Below are 19,603 nucleotides of genomic sequence, written 5' to 3'. Positions count from 1 at the left end.
ATTCCCACAGCGGAGTCAGGACAAGGGACCTCGGCCTCTGGTTTATGGGTGGACTGTCCTGGGGAACGATGCCCGAAACAATGATGCTCTAAATGTCTTCCCCATGCCCGCTGTACCTGGCCCTGTGCTACTCATGAATCAGGTCTGAGCCTCTGTGATTTCCCATTAAGCAGTGGAAATCAAACCCTCACCGATTTTGGTTTGCCCCAGACGACCCACTGTGAATGGCGGCAGCGGAGGGACTGTTGCTCCAGCTTCTCAGGTATCTGCATGGCAAACAAGACAGCAGAGGCAGTGAGGAAGAAACTGTGAGTCACGCCAGGGTAAGCAGCTAAGCCAACCCCACCCATCCATACTGGTCCCCAGTGATTTCACTGCCACGTCAATGGACACATGAATGGGCAGCTGGGATGCTCCCTTCAACCACTGGTGGGCTTGGCACCTCTTGTCTGTCCACAGCTTAGGCTCAGTTTCAGTCTGTTCCTGAGTGCTTTGGGCAAATTTCAGCTTAATGCAGGAGATGTTAAATTCAAATACTTTAAATCAGAGTTTTTTTGCTGCTCTTAATCAGCTTTAAAACAATAGCTGAGTTCAACTAGCACAACTCAGTAGGTGGGAAAGTCCTAGGAGATTTGGATGAGGATCAGGAAAGATGGTCAGGTGTTCAGGTTGACCAGATGACAGCCACACAAGTCCTGAGTGTGGCAAGAAATTAAACTCAGTTTCTATGCTATTCATTAATTCAAACACTTAAACGAATGATAAAGTCAAATATTGACATCTGACTAACTTAGTTAACTTAGAATTAATTACAACTGTCATACCAAAGTCAGATGAGTTTCACTATAATACAGGAATTTAGCCAAATTACTTCAAAAATAATCAGTCCTTATTCATTTTAAAAAGAATCTAAGAAGAGTCATGTCCTCTGTTTAGAAAGTACAGCTGAAGAATTTTACCAAAACCTGTCAAGTTGTGATTGAAAAAGTTAACCTTCTTTGTGCTGAAATAAAACTACCATCTGGCAATCTGATTGTCTCGGGGATGATTATTAAAGCTTTCTTCTTAGAATTATGTCGCTGAATGTTTGAGTACTTAGACAGAGAGACTGCTCTGGTGCTTCTGAAAATCATATTGGCTACCTTGAAAACCTAGTTGTTACCTTTCCCTGCTTTTACTCTCAGAGATGTTTATCAATGTAATAAGTTTGAAAACTTTATTTACCAACATTGGTAGACAATTGATTATTTTCAGACTTTTAAATGTAGAATACATGTTAAAAACCAATTTTATAAAATAATATTTGAACAGTAAAGTCTCCTCTACATTGACTCTACATGTGCTCATATGCATGCATTTGATATGCCTGCTTTCATGCGTAAGATTAAGGAACATAAAAAGATCATGTAATTTTACAGCATTGAAGAATAGAGGAAAAAAAGAAAAAATTTCTGAAGATAGGTGGAATCTGAAACATATCAGCTCTTTCAGGCTTCTGAATTTATACAAAGTAAAACCTAGGATTGCAGCCAATAAGCCAGATGGTGATCTGCTGGACATCACATATCTTGAACAGACTTTTTCTCCATTCAAGATGACTAGTCACATGTTGGTAGGGGGTACTTTTTAGTTGTGACTTTTCTCTGTCCAAGGTGGATGGTCACAGAGATTTTAGAACATTAATTTTCCTTATCCTTTTTGGGGCTCTTTCTTTTTGCTTTCTGGAGCATCTGTCCAAAGTCTTTGGACAAATCTGGTATAAGGCCTACCTTGAAGTTATGCAAGTTACCAAAAACTTTCGGGTAAACTTCCAAACTAACATCAATTTTTAATTCTACTTTTAAAAGTAATTTAAATACAGCCTGTTTTGCTTCCCATAGTGCCTCCCTACCCTAATTATATACAAAATCCATAGACAGAAGGCCATTTTTTGAGAAAACTGGCATGGTCTTATCTGGCTGAAAGGTCTTGAGATAACATTGTGTCACAAATTTAGAGAAAGTTCAGCATAAAAATAGAAGTCACTACTTAAAAAGGAACCACGATAAACTTTAATCACAAATATTTGCCCATCAGTGATATTTTGCATGGTTATTCCAAAAAATAAGTTTCACGATGGTGAGTTTTTTCTCAAAACCAGCTGACATACAGTACCTTCCTAGCACACAAATGGGCTCCAATTCAAGCTGTTTGTCAACTGAAAATTTCATCTTGCAAGGGAAAAGCTATTTTAAAGCCATTCAGGAGTGAAATTCATGTAAAGCGCTAAACTGTATATATCAGATTTGCATTCCTTGAACTGCTCTTCCCGTGCTGGAAATCTGGGCTTCAAAGCTCCCCGTTGTTGATAGCAGAGAATGGTTGAAATTTATAGCAAATGCTGTAGAATTTTCTTCCGTTGTGTTATTTCCACTGGGAGCTGCATTCATGGGAGTGTTACCACCTCCCAATACCACCAGCAGTAGCAAGTACTGTTTACATGAATCCACGTAGACATTTACATCATTTACTCCTAGGATACAGCCTTTGCATGACATAGCAAGCCACCTTTTGTCTGAAGTCAGAGCCAACAGAAGAAAACAAACACTGTGTCGGTGAAGATGATTAACAAGACATAAAACATTATACCTGTGATGACTCTTAGAAGGGAACAGAAGCATAAATGCCAACTAACTCTTTGTATGTCCTGAAAAATAGAGCTAATTCATGCGGCTGGCAGTACTACTGTGCCACAGGTACTCTTATAGGGAAATTGTTCCCATGACCGACTCTCTACAGCACAGATTTTGTCATTTATCCACAAGCAGAAGAGAAGCGCAAACAGGAAAATCTGCTCGCAAACTGCCAATGCTGAGAAGGACCAATTCTGCAGGCTGCAGGGGTAGATTATCAGAGAGGCACCACTGAGAGCTACAACTCAGAGACAGTTTCAAAGCTGCAGTACCTGGATTTGGGTGGAACCTTCCCCTACAATTGTTTAGAAGCCATTTTTCTCTCTTTGGTCTCCGCCCTGACACAGTTTTATTGTCATCTCTATCTCCGCCCATGCCTCTCTGGTTTACATGCTTTACATTGCATCTCTTGCCTGCGCTAATTCTTGTCCTACTGTCCTTCACTTTTAATTATTTACTCTTTACATTTATGCTTCTTTTTCCTCTCATCTTTTGCAGCTCCAGTCACCCTGCCCATTCTCCTGCACACCAGAATGCTTGGGGATGGGGTATATGATACTCCAGGGGTCTGGTACCCCAGGAGGCTCTGGTAAGGGCTGTTACCATGGTCACAATGGAGGAAAGCTTGGGCTGATGGACAACTGATGGAGCTGGTGGTCATATCTATGTGAGCTTCTGTACCTGGATGAGCTACAATTCCTGTAGCAATACAGAGGGAACATGAGTATTGTGTAAGGACCCACCTTTACCTGCAGATGCAGTGGCACCAGGAGTGGCACGTGTAAAGACTGCATGGACTCTGGGTCACTCAGTTGTATTCCCTTACATCAATCCCATGACAAACACTGAGGAGTAAAATGTGTATTCACAAATTTTTAGTTACATAGCCACATACATACGTGTTACAGCCAAATATTAAAATTCTCATGTATCCATGATTTCACACTGACTTTGCACTGTATTTATATCACTACAAAAGAGGCTTTACAAAATTCACCAGATTTTCAGCAAGTGTGAATCAGTTTAGCTCCACTGCAGTGCATTGGCTTGACTTTGGTGTGAATGTAATTCAGACCTGAATCACTGAAGGTGCACTGACTTGTGCCAGCTATAAATCTGAATTAAAAAACCTCATAAAACAACTAACATATTTATCTCCTTGTATCAAAACAAGCTTGGGTGAAAGCAAGCCAATGAGTCTATCTGTATATATACTACTTTCCATGGGAGTGCTGAAAATGTTTGTTTAGGAGATGTGACTGACAGATGAAATTCTCCATGGGAATCAAACACAGAACTGTTAAAATTGCTTCTCTGCTGCTAATGACTTCTTCCAGTTCTCATCCATATGACTAAGGTTTTGCTTATCGGATAGCTAGAGTCAGGGTACTATTACATATTGGTGAAGTAATTATTTTTATTGAACTTAGTAATAAAATAACTGGCTGATTTCTTCCTATCTAAAGGACAGTCTGATTTGTATTGAGTTTGCATTGTTTTCCTTTAAAGCTCTTTAAGAAAATGCATTCATTTTTTAGGGAGCTATGAAGTGGATTTAAGCTGATTCGCACTGCCACTATGTAGAAGGCAAATTGCCAGCACTGCTGTCATACATGAGTATATAATCTGAGTAACCCTTAAAGCTCCAAGGCCTGCAATCTATTCTTACTGGCACCTTGGCACTGTGGACTTTGCTACCAGCTCCTCTTACAGACACCTATCAGCACTCATCCCTCAGGCATAGCCTGAACTTCTAGGATCTCATCTGTCCTTGTTGCCTAAATCAGAGATTTTTTTCATTTCATTGTAACTGAGTAAGTCACAACATAGAGGTGGAGTCCTGCCTTTGAACAGTTGATCTGAGAAGGGTGTGAGTGGAGCCTCTGCTGCTGAGATTCAAAGATACTCTTGTCGAACCTCCCTCTACAACAAAACTCTTCACCTGTGAGTAGTACACCTCAGGAATGGATTGGGAGTGGGGAGATCCTCATGCACAGTCCTTTTTGGGAGAACCTGACGACAGACAGTCAGGTGGCACGCTCAGGCTGCGGTAGAAAATGCGCTTGCACCTCCCCTCCACCCTCTCCACAGTCCCCAAGTCATGGGAGCCACTTGGACCAGCACTTCCCTAGGTCCCTGGACACATCTAGGGTATTTGACAGGTACTCAGCCCGGGGTGGCATCCATGGGCTCTGCCCAGGCACAACTAAGAATGTAGGCAAACTGTGTTTACTAACAGCTCTCACAAATGACAACCAGGAGCAGCGTGATAGATACCTATGGGAGGTGAAGTGGGTGAGCAGGCAGGGAGGAGTCAGGAGCCTGCCTCCTTTTTCTGCTTCATTGATTCACTCGGCATCTGCTTCCTCCTCTGTAAAATGGGAGTTTCTAAGTTCACTCCCAGTTTTGATAGCTGGATGAAAAGAGGTGATGCACATTATGATTAATTTTCATACTCTAATTTTCATAAGCAGCTATTAGGCTTGCTCATGATTTTGAAAAGCTCTGTCAAAGAGAAAGTCAGACTGAGATCATGATCTGACACCTTCCCCAGCTCCAGAAAGACTCAGTACTCAGTGGATACTGAACCTTCTCATACAGCAGGTTTATACTCCACTCTGAGGTATAGCAATTTCAAAAACATAGGCAAACTCACTGGTTGGGCATGTCAGAGGAGAGGGGTATTCCCACAAGGGAACTTGTCTGCCTAACTTGGATATTCAAATTTTGTCAGACAGGATCTCCCTCTGCAGTAGGTGAATTTCCTTCTGCCCTTTCTAAGGAGCAGAGCAGGCATTTGTTCAGGAACACGGTGTCATTAGGTACTTGAGTGCAGGAACAAGGTGGGTGCTAAAAAAGGGCAGAGCCGTAAAAACACCAAGGGATGGAGGATCCACCACAGCGCAACATGAGTCTCCAGTACACACAGCTCTGCCTTCTCCCCTTTCTCATTGCTTACGTTTGTGTGTGCTGTGCTTATCTTAAAAGAAAACACAGTACAGTAAGTGTGATGGACTTGTCAACCTCAGCTTTTACCCAGCGCTCTCTCCTCAGGAAGGGCCACTGAAGGGATGTTTGCTGCGGGTGACATTAGTCTGAGGGAGCGGGTGTCCCTCAGCTCCCGGGGCCGCAGCGGCAGTGAGCCTGACGCGCATTACCTGCCCCCCTGCCCTGCACCGGGCTCCTCTGCCCGCTCCCACCGGCCAGCCCCGGGGGGGCAGAGGCAGGCGCTGCACGAACAGCAGGAACGGTGACCGAAGCCCCTCTCTCCAGGGCTGGCACGGGAGTTTCCACGCACAGGGCACGGGGTCTGGCATTCGATGAGCCATGAGGCACGTGGTATGGAGAGGATTTCCTATCATTAATCCAAAATTAAGGAAGAGAAACATTTCCAGGGGTTGATTCAGAATAGTGAGGTAAGGATCCTGTCCTGAAGTGCCCTCCGTGAGAGCTTCTTTTTAACGGCAGAGAAGGCGCAGTGAGTGTGGCTTTCCTGTGGTAAAGGCAGCCTCTGAGAGCATCTTGTTATCAGCTGGAAAAAGCCTCGGAGATCCTAATTAAGGCCTGACTTTACCTAAATATCTGTAGTCAGGAAAGATACGTAAGCATATGCATAACTTATCATGAGCTGAGTTATATTCCTAGTAAAGAGGAACTCAGCAAATATATAACTGCCTTCTAGAATGGGCAAGGCAAGGCAAATAAAAGCAAAAAGAAAGGAAATGAAAGAAAAGGAAAGGAAGAAGAAAGGAATGAGGAAAACAGAACAAGAAAAGCGGAAAAGGTAGAGTGGGAAGGAGGACTTTCTTCTAAAATGAACAGCCTTTTATTTTATTCTACTCTTGTCCCTTCCCTGTGTATCTATTACAAGTTCAGCGTTGCTTTTGTTTTATCACTGTGCATTGTGTGCCAAATCCCTTTGCAAGAAGTCTTGAACCGCAAATGAGCCTCAGTTTTGTTTTTGCTACAGTCAACAGCAAATCCATTTACACCAGTGGCTAAGGATAATGGCTTTGCTTGAAAAACAGTAAATCAGTAGTGAGAAGGTCATTTTAATGTGTTAGGCTGCATTCTTAACTACTTAATTCAGTTTGGGTCTGGTGTAACTTTATTTTTCCAGCACCGGTGCAAAACCTGGAATAATCCTTTTAAATATCCTGTACGGTTAATCCAAAAGGCTGCTGTACAGATATCCCAGGAAGGCTGGGCAGTTGCAGTCTCTTTAAGGTGTTCCTTAAGAAAAATAACTATATTTAAAAGGAATAATAATTTCTGAAGGCTTTTTTTTTTTCTCTGCTCAATCTAATGGAGCCCTTTGAGCTCAAAACTTTATGTATGACAGTATTCAATTAATATTTTCTTTAAATCTGTTTCAATTTCTTACCCTTGCTGAAAGGCTGAGGGCTGTTACACTGGTGTATCTTCTTTTCAGGGACAAATGCAAGTAACTGGGCCTTTGGAAATCTTATAAATATTTCTGAAAGCACATTTCAACCCCAAAACTGGCCGTTGAGCAAAGCTATGGATTACAGGGATTTTTACCAATGAGAGTCCTCTCTGACCTGCAGTAATGCTCCTACTGTGCTTAAAAGTAATAGAACAGTCTACAGTACTTAACAAAAGAGTTATCATATATATGCACAGTCTTCAGAGCCATTGCAAGCAATCTGTGATTCACTGAAAACAACCACCACGCATCCTTAAGGATATCTTAGAATTTTCTTTATAAGCGACCCATCAGATCATTAGGACTGAGCTTTAGACCACCCCTGACATAACTTAACACATCGTTTCTTGGCCTAAAAGTATCATGTGGGAAAAAATAAGTAGTATTGACTATATATATTTATTTATATTTAGAGAGATGTGTAATAGTTTAGAAGCTCCTTTGCAGTTCCAGACACCAAAAAGCCTGGTATTAAGGAATGAAATTAGTTGTACTACTGTGGATAGAATTTAAATAGTTCCTCCTTAAAATATTTTGCATTTGTTAAAAAGATGCATGGCTAGAAAGAATGCTACTGTGCACATGAAGGATTGTTGTCTTAATACACACTCTTTTTTTAATAATCTGGTAATGTTCTATACTCTCAATTGAAACAATACAATACAGCCCAAAGATTCAGGAAGAACTTGATACGAGAAGTACGGCCTGATTTATGCAGAGCTAACCTTCGTGCCAGGAGGCCCCAAAGGACTCGGTGAGTGCTCCAACTCCTACGGCCAGAAAAACGAATTGTTGTTTTGATGGATGCCAGTATCCCCTTTCAGAAAAGCCAAGATATGCTCGCAAGTGCAGAGAACAGCCTTAGTGCTTACTTCCAAGCTAGAAAAAGTATGTTACAGTGAGAGAGAGGGTTATCTGTTTAGCTAGTTAAAAAGAAGATAAAGTGGTATCTTTATAAACCAGCAGGTAAGAGATGAGTGTTTTAAAAGGGAGAAAATATTAAGTACCAAAGGGCTATTGAGCAAAACAGAGAAGCATGACAAGAGCTAGTGTCTGGAAGTTGAATTTGGACACACTGAATAAGATGCACCTTTTAGCAGTGGGAATGATTAACGGCTGGAACAAACCCCGTGAGCTTCTTTATCCTCTGTCTCCTGCCATCTTCAGTTCAAGTCTTTATGAAAGATAGGACTTCACCAAATGTGAACCGCTGAATTAATTCAAAGACCAGCTGAATTAAATTCTACAGTTTGTATTAAACAAACCGGAACAGATCTGCTGCTCATTCTGCCTCACCATCTACTAGAATATAGATGAGTCTTTCCATTGCTCCCTCTGCACGGGGGCACCTGTGTCACAGCTCATGCCTGCAGCAGGGCATTTTATATTATGTCTCCTCAGCGGATGATGTTTTTTTAGCTCACTGTCAATCAAAAGTTACAGGGAGAAGGAGCTGTAATCTCACCACACGGCCTTCTCACATGATGGTAATTCTGATAGTCAGATTAGGGTCAACAACTGCAAGGAAATCCAGCACAGGCTGGGGATTTCAAAACACCCTACTCAAACTGAAGCGCCTGTGTCTTGGGATGACCACCCTGCCTTAGCTTTAAAACGCTGCTGGCAGCAGAGAGGCCCCCCAGACCGACCCCCCTGCCCCAGCAGCACGCTGGGTGGGGGGTTTGCGGAGCTCCCTGCCACCACAACGTCCTCGCCAGCGATCCCCAAAGTGGCCAGTGCAGCCCCACGTCACAAATACGCTGCAGCGAGCGCAACGCAGGTGGGCCCAGCGTGGCCGGCCGCCGCCGTGCTCCGGGGCCAGGGCTGAGCAGGCAGAGCCCCGGGCAGGGAAACCCGCAGCCTGGCAGCGCGCCCCAGCTTCAGAGCAGCACCTCCAGACGCCGGTGATTTGTGACATGGAGCAGTTTACATCCATCTGCCGTAACCACGTTGGGTGAAGGTTTTTTGCGGAGACTTTCTTTTGAATTCCCATCTATGGAGAGGTGCTAGTGGAAGGCAAAGGGCATTTATTTCATGCCTCGTGGTCTAAATTTGTAAGTGAAGATTCAAAGGTGCCTCTGATGGCTGGAAATTTACAGCAGTTTGGAAAAGAGGTCATTAATCTAGGTGCCTATTTCTGTGTATGTGCTTCTAACTGTAGTCAGAAAGGGTAAAAGCAGTGATCTTCCCATTTTGAAGCATAGAAGTAACATGATTCAGGAGATCCTTCACCCAGAGAGCTGTACTCCTCCATAATCTTTGTCCACAATGATCTTTCAATTCTTGGTTTCTCATTTGATTGGCCTGCAGTGCTGGATCTGGATAACTTTCCTTTGGATAGATGCCTCGGAAACTGTACCTTGTTTATGTCAGATCTAGTCCCAAACTGTCTGTGGTTTGGCTTTTTGTTTGGTAACATCTGAATGCACTTTTACAATGTGAAAACAATGTAAGGACAAATTTTGCACCTAGAAAAACTGCGTATGGGAAAGTTTGTCGGGGAGATTTTGACCCTAAAGGTGCTTACAAAATAGAGTATGTCATCTTTAGGATTTGCTTAAACAGATTCCACAGTGCCTTGCTAGGTAACATTAAGGACACTCATTACACATTTCTTAAATTACCTATCAGGCTGTATGCTGTGCATGACAGGGTCATTAACAACCAAGCTCTCGCTGCCATTGTGTCAGCCTGCCCATACTGCCAGGAGATGGTCTGGTTCTTCTATTCCCTGCTGTTGTGCAAAATTGCACTCATGGGAGAAGGAGCCAAGGATACAAAATGCTCATGATTATTGTACTAGGGTCTGGTGGGCACACTAGCTTTCCAGTGAGCTTTAATATTTATCATGTGGTGATGCATCTTGCCCCTACCGTTCTGAGCTGTGCTAACTGATGCACACATACACAAGAAGCTGGTCCCTGCCCTAAATATGCAAATCCCAGCACATACTGAAACACAGTAAGGAGGAAAGGAATATACTGACCAGACAGAAAAGGGAATGATGCAGAAAACACAGTAACATGTAAGGCTCATGACTAGCATAACAAGCAGAGGTCAGAGTACACCAAACGCCTTATCCATAGGTTAGTAGTTCACAAGCTTCATGACTGTAGTGAATTCAGAAGGATATGAAGGAAGTACCTTTGTGATTTTGGCTAGGTGTCTTCCCGCAATCAAGGAGTGGCATGGGATGAAAGGTGAGGGTGTTTGAGGAAAAAATACACAACCTGGTATTAAAGGTTGGTCTTGCAGAGAAGAGTCAGGGCTCAGTTATTTCTAAGTGTAATTATTGAGTATTCCTGTGCTGACAGATGCAGTGTTGAGCACAGACATCCCAGCTAGCTCTCCAAATGATGAGGCAGGAGAGAATTTCACATGGACAAGTTTAGCCAGCTGAAAAGGAGGCTCTTTTAAACGTAGCCCATGTATCTCTATTTCATGTTCTGCAATGTAAGTATACTCCCTAATATACCCCCCCTGAAGCTATTCCCTTCTTTACCCAGTTGGGCAGGACTGAGCTGTGACACCCATAAACTGAAAAACAGGTCCTTCATTGAGTTTGATGCATGTGGTTTAAGGCAGGTAAAGGGACTCCTTGTCTTTGCATAAATGAGATGACCAATACAGCTCCATCACTCCTGATACAAAAATGGCATAATTGGCTGAAGCAATAATGGGCTTGGAAGTGAAGCCTATGACACAACCAAAAGACTGAAGCTTTGAAGAAGCTGTGGGATGGCAGCATTACTCTCAAGGAAGAATTCATCTCACTTCTCCATAGCCATCTAAAAGTTAGGGTTGAATCCTCCCACAAGATAGGTGTCAACTGTGTTCTGGAAACGGCTGCTTCTCCCCACTATCTATAGAAGGAGTCTACACTCATCCTCTTGGTCTAACTTTCTGACAATTCAGGTTAGATAAAAGAAAACCCACTGCAGGTTTCTATAGAGTTCCCTGGTGCTTTCAGTTGCTTTACATTTGTACATACAAACTCCACTTCTATTCCACACTTGTTCTGGACAAAGACCTCAAGAATGCAGAAGCATTAGTAAGGAAAAATTGTTGAGGGAAGGATTGGCCTTTTTTTGCTGAGCAGGCACTTTCATTTCACAGGTTTATACCAATGTTTCCACTTACAAGCTTCCCGAAGTATTTGTTTTTGAGGCTAAAACTCTCCACACACAGCACTAACGCATGTTATATGATTTAAAAGAACAGCAACTGTTGGAGCAAATAATTGAATATCCATTACGTTCTTAGCTCAGTGGTAAGATATTTTTAAGTGAAAGTCCTTTCAGTACTTTTGGATTGGTTCTAAAAACGTGAAATAAAACCAAAAAGCCAATGGCATGCTGACCCAGTTTGCTTCCAAATCAAACTTTTCTAAGAAAAACTGCTCAGATGCAGCCAAACAACTTCTGCTCATCTGAAATGTATGTACAAGTTATAGTCATTGTGTGAGTGTGAAAACAGATGAAAATGAATGCCCTTTTCATTTTCTATACAATGTATGCTTTGAATGGTGTTATTTTTTTAGTCAAGTAATTACAGGGTGGAGAGAATGTGTGGCCAATGGCAGTAGGTTAATTACAAGACCAAACACCCACTACATCTTGCTCAAAGAGCCTTGAAATGATTACACATTGTTGTAGCTAATAGCCTAGTTTGGACCACTGATTGGAAAGCTACACTCAGCTTAAAAGAAATAGATAACTTTTATGCAAGCATCTTTACCATTTTCACAAATAACACTGTATATGACAAAGAGGTTTCTGGAGACAGGTGATGTCAGTTTATTTACACTGTCCACCTGACAAGTTTACATTGACTTCATTTCTTTCTTTCCCTGCTTATGTTCGGCCAATTTCTCATCTTCTTTCATAACACAGCAGTTTGGGAGAAAATACCTTAGAGATCTGTGATTAAAAATAAAAACCATCAGAAAGCTTTTGCGGTACATGCAGCAGCTCTGAACTTTGTTTTAACTGATTGCATTTTAAATTATATGGGATAAGGCCAGGAGAGATCATCTGATAATCTAATGTATATCGCAGCCATTAAATTTCTCCTCAATACCTCTACAATGAGAACAGCATTCCCTGGATGAGAAGCGTTTTCCAGAAAAGCACTCAGTATTCATCTGAGGACGAATCCAGCAGGATTCCAGTATTAAGCTGACACTGACTGCAAACCTCTCACTGGGACGTGACCCTCTTCCCATGTGCTTCTGATTTCCAGGAGCTGTTCACCTGAAAACAAATACACATCTTGCTGAAGTCAACACAAATACTCACATGTCGCAGGACAGTCAAACTCTCATCCACCTTGTTGAACGTGGATCAAAGAGCACAATTCAGTAAAGACAGGAAGGAGGCTGCGTGTGCTCTGAACCTACAAACGCAGGTATGCCTGAGCACCCTGACCGGGCAGAGGACCCTACCTTGAAGCCAGCTGTGCAAAAAGAGCTTCCAGGCTCCTTCTCCACTGCTAAACGGTCCACTGGACCATTTCAGCATCCAGATCCACTCCTTTGTGTCCAACCATCTGTGAGGTAAATTGTTAGCGTGGTCTGGCTATGAACTGGATAGCTCACAGACAACTCCTGGGCACAGACTAGGAGTCAGCATGTGCCAGCGGCCATTCCAGCAGGCAACCTGCATTCAGCCACCCCGTTTTAGAGATAAAACAATTTAAAACCATAGAGGTGGCCAGGCTAGGTCAGTCGGCTGGAAGGCTAGAGAAAGTTCCTTACACTGTTTTATTAGTACAAATATAACTCAAGGGGTCCTTACCCAACAAACTTTTACCAATAAATTACTTGGAAAGACCTTCTATACATAATAAAAATTAAGCAACTTCCTCACGGGAAATTTCTTGACAGTTTTTGCAATTCATCCATATAGAAACTAAAAGATACATTTATTGAGAGCGCTACCATTTATACAGCTTTGTGCTTCCCTCTCCCTAAAAACAGAGCAAGGATAATTGAAATGAAAACCTTAAGATTTCTAAAAACCAATTACATAACTCGACACACTTGCCCTGTTTTCTGTCCTACTCCTCCCCCCCCCACCTTTTATTTTAAAGAGGTCAAGGTTATTAAATTTAAACTCCTATATTCATACAGTAAGAGAAGTGGGATATAAAGATACAGTAAAGATTTTTCATGCAGCATGAATTTGCGATGTAGCCTCTATATACTATGTTTACCAATTAGGCTATGAAATTGATACTTTGATGTACACGGCGTGTGCAATTCATGCGGGTAAGATAATGGTGCAATGAAAAATTACTTTTCCCTCCCTGACTCATGTGTGTTTATAGTGTCCAAAGCTGCAATCCTTATTTTGTCTAATTTATCTACCTCAGTGGGTGTGTCCATGTAAGGACTGCAGTTTGATGACCCAGGTTTGCAAAGTTAATGTTGCTCTACATAAGCTTTTGCATTGCGTTATGCAAAATTACAGCTCCGATACTCCTGCTCTAGAAACACGTGCACACTGGGGAAGCCATGAGAAGGGTTACTTTATTAATAAATTTCAGCCTTATCTATGAATTTATAACTTCCAACAGCATGCTGATTTATACAGCATGGCACTATACATCAGATGCATGCTGCCTCAGAAAATTATTGCTGCATTCTGGCAACCATATGGGCAGCTGGCGAGCGGCCAGGAGACCAGCAGAGCACAACCCTAACTTCACGCAAACCTTCTCTGCACAAGAGGACTATTTGCATGAACTGCACTAACCAAGGAGCAGAAATAAAGGGATCCTGTATGCTGTTGTTGCTTATAACCATCAGATCCCCCAGGGACAGATGTACGCCAGTATGATTAACGAGAGAAGCTGCACAGCCACGACCCCCTTGCAGCAGGTAACCACATGGGCACCGCAATTCTTGACGTCCTGGGGAATGGGGAGGATGGCAAAGGCCTCCATGTATATCTGTTTCTTCTTTATGGATCTCTCTTCCAGTTGTTGCTCTCACCTGTGACAAAATCTAGCTTGCAAGCTCTACGGGGAAGGGCATTTATCTTATTTGTTCTGCAAAATGCATATTATACTTTGAGTGCTGAACAAACAATCACAATAATGGCGTATGGTAGCTTAGTTATCTTAAGCACCTTAAAAAAAAAAAAAAAAAAAAGAACATTCTTCAGTAAGGAGAGAAGTAAAAAACATGTTTCATTATCACTTGCAAGGAAGGCAGTTTTTGAGTTTTTGTTCCCCGTTCTTTTTCTTCTTTTACCCTATTATTTCTTATCAAGTATGGGATCATTTATAGAGTTAAATCTAACTCTGCCACTGGCTTCAGTGGGACTACAGGAATGCTGGGCTGAATTGGGAACTCCTCATATAGGATTCTGCCTTCTCACTATGCAAATGATAAAAATCTCAGAAAGAATATGGGGGAAAATTTAACTTAATGGTTTCAAATAATGTTACGCAATACCTTAAACGGCAGATGCCTTGATGATAGCTCAAACACACAATCCTGTTGATAATGTATTTTATGTATATAATGCTTTCCATTCATAAATGTATCTGAATTTTTTTTTTTTTTACAACTGTTTACAGGAATCATGTCATTTGCTAGGTTTCACAGCAGCTGTTTTACTTCTCATTGCAATAGCCCTATGAAAAAAAAACAGGGCTTGAAAGTGAAGCAGCACACACTTTCCACTGTAAACTAGATGGTACACTGTAACTTCATGCTTTAGCTCTCTGCACACCAACCTGTCCAAGGAGATCAGGGCTTATGCTTTATCTCCCACAGTACTATCTCCATACGGACACTGTCCAGCTGGTTCACTCAGACAGCTAAATTCTCGTCTACATTACGATTTTTCTTAAACCCTGATGCTGTACTAAAGCTGCTGCCATTTGCTTGTTGATGACAACTTGTTCTGCAGGTACAAGCGGGCCTGGTTTCTTTCAACACTCCTTCAGCACTGTCCAGCTCAGAGCAGAGCTAATCAGCAGCACGGTTGCTGCTGGTATCTGACCATCAGTAGCACTTCCATTGCTCCTGCCACTGCAGAAATACATGGTAGTGACTTGGGATTTCTGAGAAATGACATCTAAACATTATTAGCCAGCTAACAATTCTGCTCGGTTTGAAGGATTTGTTTGTATCCAGGCCAGAGTCTAGCTATGGTTTAGAAATGCAGACTAGCTGCAGTTAAAATAGAATAAAATAAATTCACAGATGATTATACACACCACATGGGTCCAGCACGGTGATAATTTTATTCCTGGTGCTCCTTGGCATTTGAAAACCTAGACATGCCAGCAATACTAAATCAACTACTTTCAGTTGCCAGTTTTCCCAGAGCAACTGCCTCTTTTCCCCAGGAAAAACAATTTTATCTACGTAACTTGTAATACCAAAATGGTGATCTATGCACACCCTGTACCTAAATGTCTCCATCCTGATCCTGAAGTAATACTGCCAGTGTTTCTCATCCTGTGTGTTGAACAATCCCATTTCACCAATATCCAGATCAGCACACCACTCTGCAAATGTCATTTGTCACAGAGCAGGCAGATACCTGCTTGGGTTGCGGACTACCGCAGCACAGATTTTACACTGTTTCTTGATCTTTGCAGGCACTGTCAGAACATCCAAAGTTATCTGGTAGCACACCCTTTCTGGATATGGAAAAAAAAAAATCCATGATAATTTTTTTTTGTTCCTTTTATGTGAGAAGAGTTGCATTTGTTTGTCTGTTCCTCCTTCTTCTAAAAGGAATATAGTATAGTTTTATGATGATAGTATTACAAGAACTTGAGGCTTTGTCCCCCCTCCAAGTTCTCCAAGGGCTCTCAATACCTCTCAGAGTTTGGGACCTGAGAAATAGTATCTATTCCGTCCTAGGAACTGTAAAACTCTAATATGGCACAGTTACAGATGTAGGGCAAAAGTATAACTGACCTCCACCTGTAAAACCAGAACTTCTGGTACTTATACAGGAGCTATACTGTTGGATAAAAACAATAATTTAATTGCTTAATGTAGACAAGGCCTCTGAGGAATCTCCTTCTTCAAATAACCCAGCCAAGCAAAACTTCATCAGCAAAACCCACTCACCGGAACTCTCTCAGCAAAGAGGAACGTGAAACACTTTGCCAGGTACTGTAAAAAGAAACAGTATTTCCCCCTTTTTAACCACCTGGAGAAAACAAAAAAAAAGACACACACTCGGGCAACTGAGTTCAGGTACGATTGTTCAAGGAATAAATTTCAGAGGATGCCCAATGCAAAACAAATATGACTGCTGGGGTATCAGGATGCATTACTTACATCAGTGGGTTAAAAAACAAAGCCAAATCCCCGGAGCTGTACTGGATTCCAGAGCCTACACAATGGGCGATGCCTCTTACAGACAACTGACACACACAAATTATATATCCAAAACCCATTAAAACGTATCAGATGCTTTAACCTCCCCTCAGGTTCATCTCGAGCCGCGCACGTTTCTGTCAGTACAGTCTTTTTGGACAATTCCTTCCACAGAGCGCCTCACAAACACCCCACCAACGTTACGCGGCGGGGGGGGGGGGAGCAGCGGCGCGTTCCCGCCCTCCCCGCGCGGGGCAAAGCCGCGGCCCGGGAAGGCCGGGCGAGGGGCCGGAGGCCGCAGGGCGCCCGCCGGGCCCCGACCTCTGCCCGCGGGCGGGCCGGGAAGCGGGGACGCGCCCGCCGCGGCGCGGAGAGGCCACGCCGGGGCCGCGCCAGCCTCCGCCGCAGGGTCTTTGTTCCCGCGGCGGCCCGGGCCCTTTGTTGCCTGCGAGCGCCCGACCGCGGGCCCCGCGCTGCGGCCGGGGCTGTCGGTAACATCCCCCCCCCCCCCCCCCTTTTCCGTGCCCGCCTCCCGCCGCGCCACCGGCCGCCGCCCCTCCCCCCGCACCTGGCCGCGCCCCGGCCCCCTCCCCGCGGCGGGGGGAGGCGCGCGGCCGCTGCCGGCGGGAGCGCGCGTTGGCGCGCGCGCGCCGCGAGAGAAGGCGGGCGGACGGGGGCGCGCACGGGACGGTGTGTGAGGGAGCGAGCGAGCGAGGGGAGGGCGATACCGGGGCGGAGAAAGGCGGCAGCGGCGGCTCCGCTCGGGGCGGGCGAGCGCGGACAGACGCTGCCGAGCCGGGAGACACGGCGGCCGCCGCCGACTCGGGGCATCCTTCTTCCTCCTCCTCCTCCTCCTCCTTCTCCCCGCCCCTCCCTCCTTCTCTTTCTCTCCTTCCCCGCTGTCCTCCGGGGCCGATCGCTATCGGCGGCGCGATCCCGGGGCGTTTCCGCAGCGCCCGTGCCGGCAGCGGCCGAAGGGAGAGCCGGCCCCTCCCCTCCCCAGCCGGGACTGAGGGACCCCCCGCTCCGTCCCCGCCTCCGCCCCTCGCCGGGGCTCGGCGGAGAGGGCCCGGCCCCGGCCCCGGCTCGGCTCGGCTCCCCGGCGGCGGCTTCGGCGAGGATGTCGGGCGGCGGCGGCAGCCGGGAGGAGGAGCGGCGCAAACTCGCCGACATAATCAACCACTGGAACGCGAACCGGCTGGACCTGTTCGAGATCAGCGACCCCACCGAGGTGAGCGACCCCGCCGCTGCCCGCCTCTCCCCACCCCCTCCATGCCGGCCGCGGCCCGGCCCGCCCCGCCACCCCCCCGGCCCGCCCGGGAGGTGAGACACCGCTCCCGGGCCAGGCCGCGCCCGGCTCCGCCTCGCGGCCCGCGGTCAGCCGAGCTCCCCCCGCCGCCCCCCGGCCCGGGGACCCGGGCGCAGCCCTCCCCCCCCCCCCCGCCGCTCTCCGTTAACTCGTGGCCTCAGCTCGGGCAGGAGGCTCCGCTCCTCGGCGGGGAGGGCCGGGCAGCGAGCGCCGGGCCCCCTCGCCGTGCCCGGAGCGGCTCGGGCGAAGGCAGGTTGCAGCCGCTGGGGACAGAAAGGGAGCGCAGGACCGGAGCCCTCCCCTCCGCCCTCCCCTCCCGCAGGCACATGCCGGCCCGACCCTGCGGGACAGGCGGCTCCGGGGCAGGAAACCTCCTGGGAGCTGGAGGTGGCGAAAGGGGGCGGGCAGGGGCGGTAATACAGAGGCTAACCCCCCCGACCCCGGCACGGTCTACCTCTGCGGGCTGCTTTTTTTTTTTTTTTTTTTTTTTTTTTGTTTGCCTGTGACTTCAACACAGCCGACAGGCTGCTGGTGGGAGAGGTGGACTGAAAAGCCTGCTGGTGGGCTTTTTGTTGTTGTTGCTTGCCCTTTTTTTTTTGTTTTTTTTTTTGTTTTTTTTGTTCCTTTAAATATTCAGCTTTGTGCGGAAGGCGTCTCTCACCGGGCAGCCTGCGGTAGCTCGGCGGCTGCCCGGGCCGCCGGTCGGTGCGGGCTCCGGGGCAGCTTCCCGCGGCGTGGCGGGCGGGCGGCGCTTCGGCTCGCCGCGGGTGACGGCTGCCAGCCCTCGGTGTAGTCAGAACCAGGAGAAGGTTCCTAATCCTGAGTTCACATGTTGTACCGGAAAAACACAGCGGGTAATTTCTTCCTAATGAAATGGTTGTTTCTGACGGCCAAGAGAGGCTGGGTTTTACTTTTTTTTTTTTTTTTTTTTTTAATAATAGTCAAACCACACCCTGCCACTACCCCTCGTCATGTTCCCTTTGGCTGGTTAGTGCTGTGCATCTGGTTTGAAAGCAGCGGGGGGGGGGGACTGGGGAGGCAGGTTACAGCCCTGTTTGTGTGTGACAGCGAGCTCCCCGCTCCGAGGGTGGAGGCCGATTATGTGCGTGTTCCCGGGGAAAAGGAGGAAATTCACACTTGCTCTTGGCCTGGCCCTCGTCCTGGCTGTTTATTAACAGAAGCCTCTGAGAAATCACGTTGGCTTGGTCTTGGGAGCTTGCTCCAGTTTCTGCACCCAAGTGCTGGCTGCTAGCGTAGCCGCAAAAAAGTCTTAAAAGCATTTCTAAAATTATGAAGTCTGTGATAGCTTGAAAAGAATTGCGTTGGGTATTTTCAGTTCTGCTCGTTGCAAACTGTTTCTTGAACAGCAAGAGGAGAGCTTTCAGTGATTATTTCCTACATCTTGCAGTATTTACCATAATTAGAGCTCCTTGCTCGTATTGCTTAGGTTTTAACAATACCACTGTTGGTTGACAGTTGCTTGTTCAAAGAAGTGGGCTGATGCTGGCATGAAGGAGCCTTTGCGATTGTGTCCGACAATGTAGCACAGTCTTTCTGGAATTGCATGTTGACTGCTAACTGTCTGTGGTTTATTTTCTGTCTGATTAATGCATTTGTCAATTCCCAATACATTCTAACTGCTACTCGTTTTCTTTGTGTTTATGGCAGATTATGTTTCTGTAGTTTTGTTAGTAGTTTAAAAAATTGTACTACTTTTTAGATCAGCTTTACCTGTTTATCATAATTAACTAGACTTTCCACATAAGCTGTCAGCTTCATTATAGTTATTAGGAAAAGAAATAATAATTTTACTTGGGTTAGCTCCA

At 45.4% G+C, this 19,603-nt stretch overlaps 1 protein-coding gene and 1 long non-coding RNA gene across 20 annotated transcripts in view; one reads left to right on the top strand and one right to left on the bottom strand.

Annotated features, from left to right (window-relative positions):
• Window positions 1-11,891: 11,891 nt before the first annotated feature.
• Window positions 11,892-16,287, bottom strand: LOC116962627. The gene is made up of 3 exons (XR_004407680.2): window positions 16,217-16,287; window positions 12,199-12,371; window positions 11,892-12,038 (listed from the first exon to the last, which is right to left on the bottom strand). It is a non-coding gene; the product is annotated as an uncharacterized LOC116962627 (long non-coding RNA).
• An 853-nt stretch (window positions 16,288-17,140) lies between these two features.
• Window positions 17,141-19,603, top strand: part of AFDN (afadin, adherens junction formation factor) — a 128,130-nt gene continuing 125,667 nt past the window's right edge. For all 19 annotated transcript variants that reach the window (XR_006165571.1, XM_042795663.1, XM_042795656.1 and 16 more), the window contains exon 1: window positions 17,141-17,699. Coding sequence is in view for 18 of the 19 variants with exons in the window: in XM_042795663.1 (XP_042651597.1) it covers window positions 17,589-17,699 (111 nt within the window). In the remaining variant the exon portion in view is untranslated. The remainder of the gene's footprint in view (window positions 17,700-19,603) is intronic.

This window comes from Tyto alba, unplaced genomic scaffold (genome assembly GCF_018691265.1).
Source record: "Tyto alba isolate M040663 unplaced genomic scaffold, T.alba_DEE_v4.0 Super-Scaffold_22, whole genome shotgun sequence".
NCBI lineage: Eukaryota > Metazoa > Chordata > Aves > Strigiformes > Tytonidae > Tyto > Tyto alba.
This window is presented reverse-complemented; position numbering and strand designations above follow the sequence as displayed.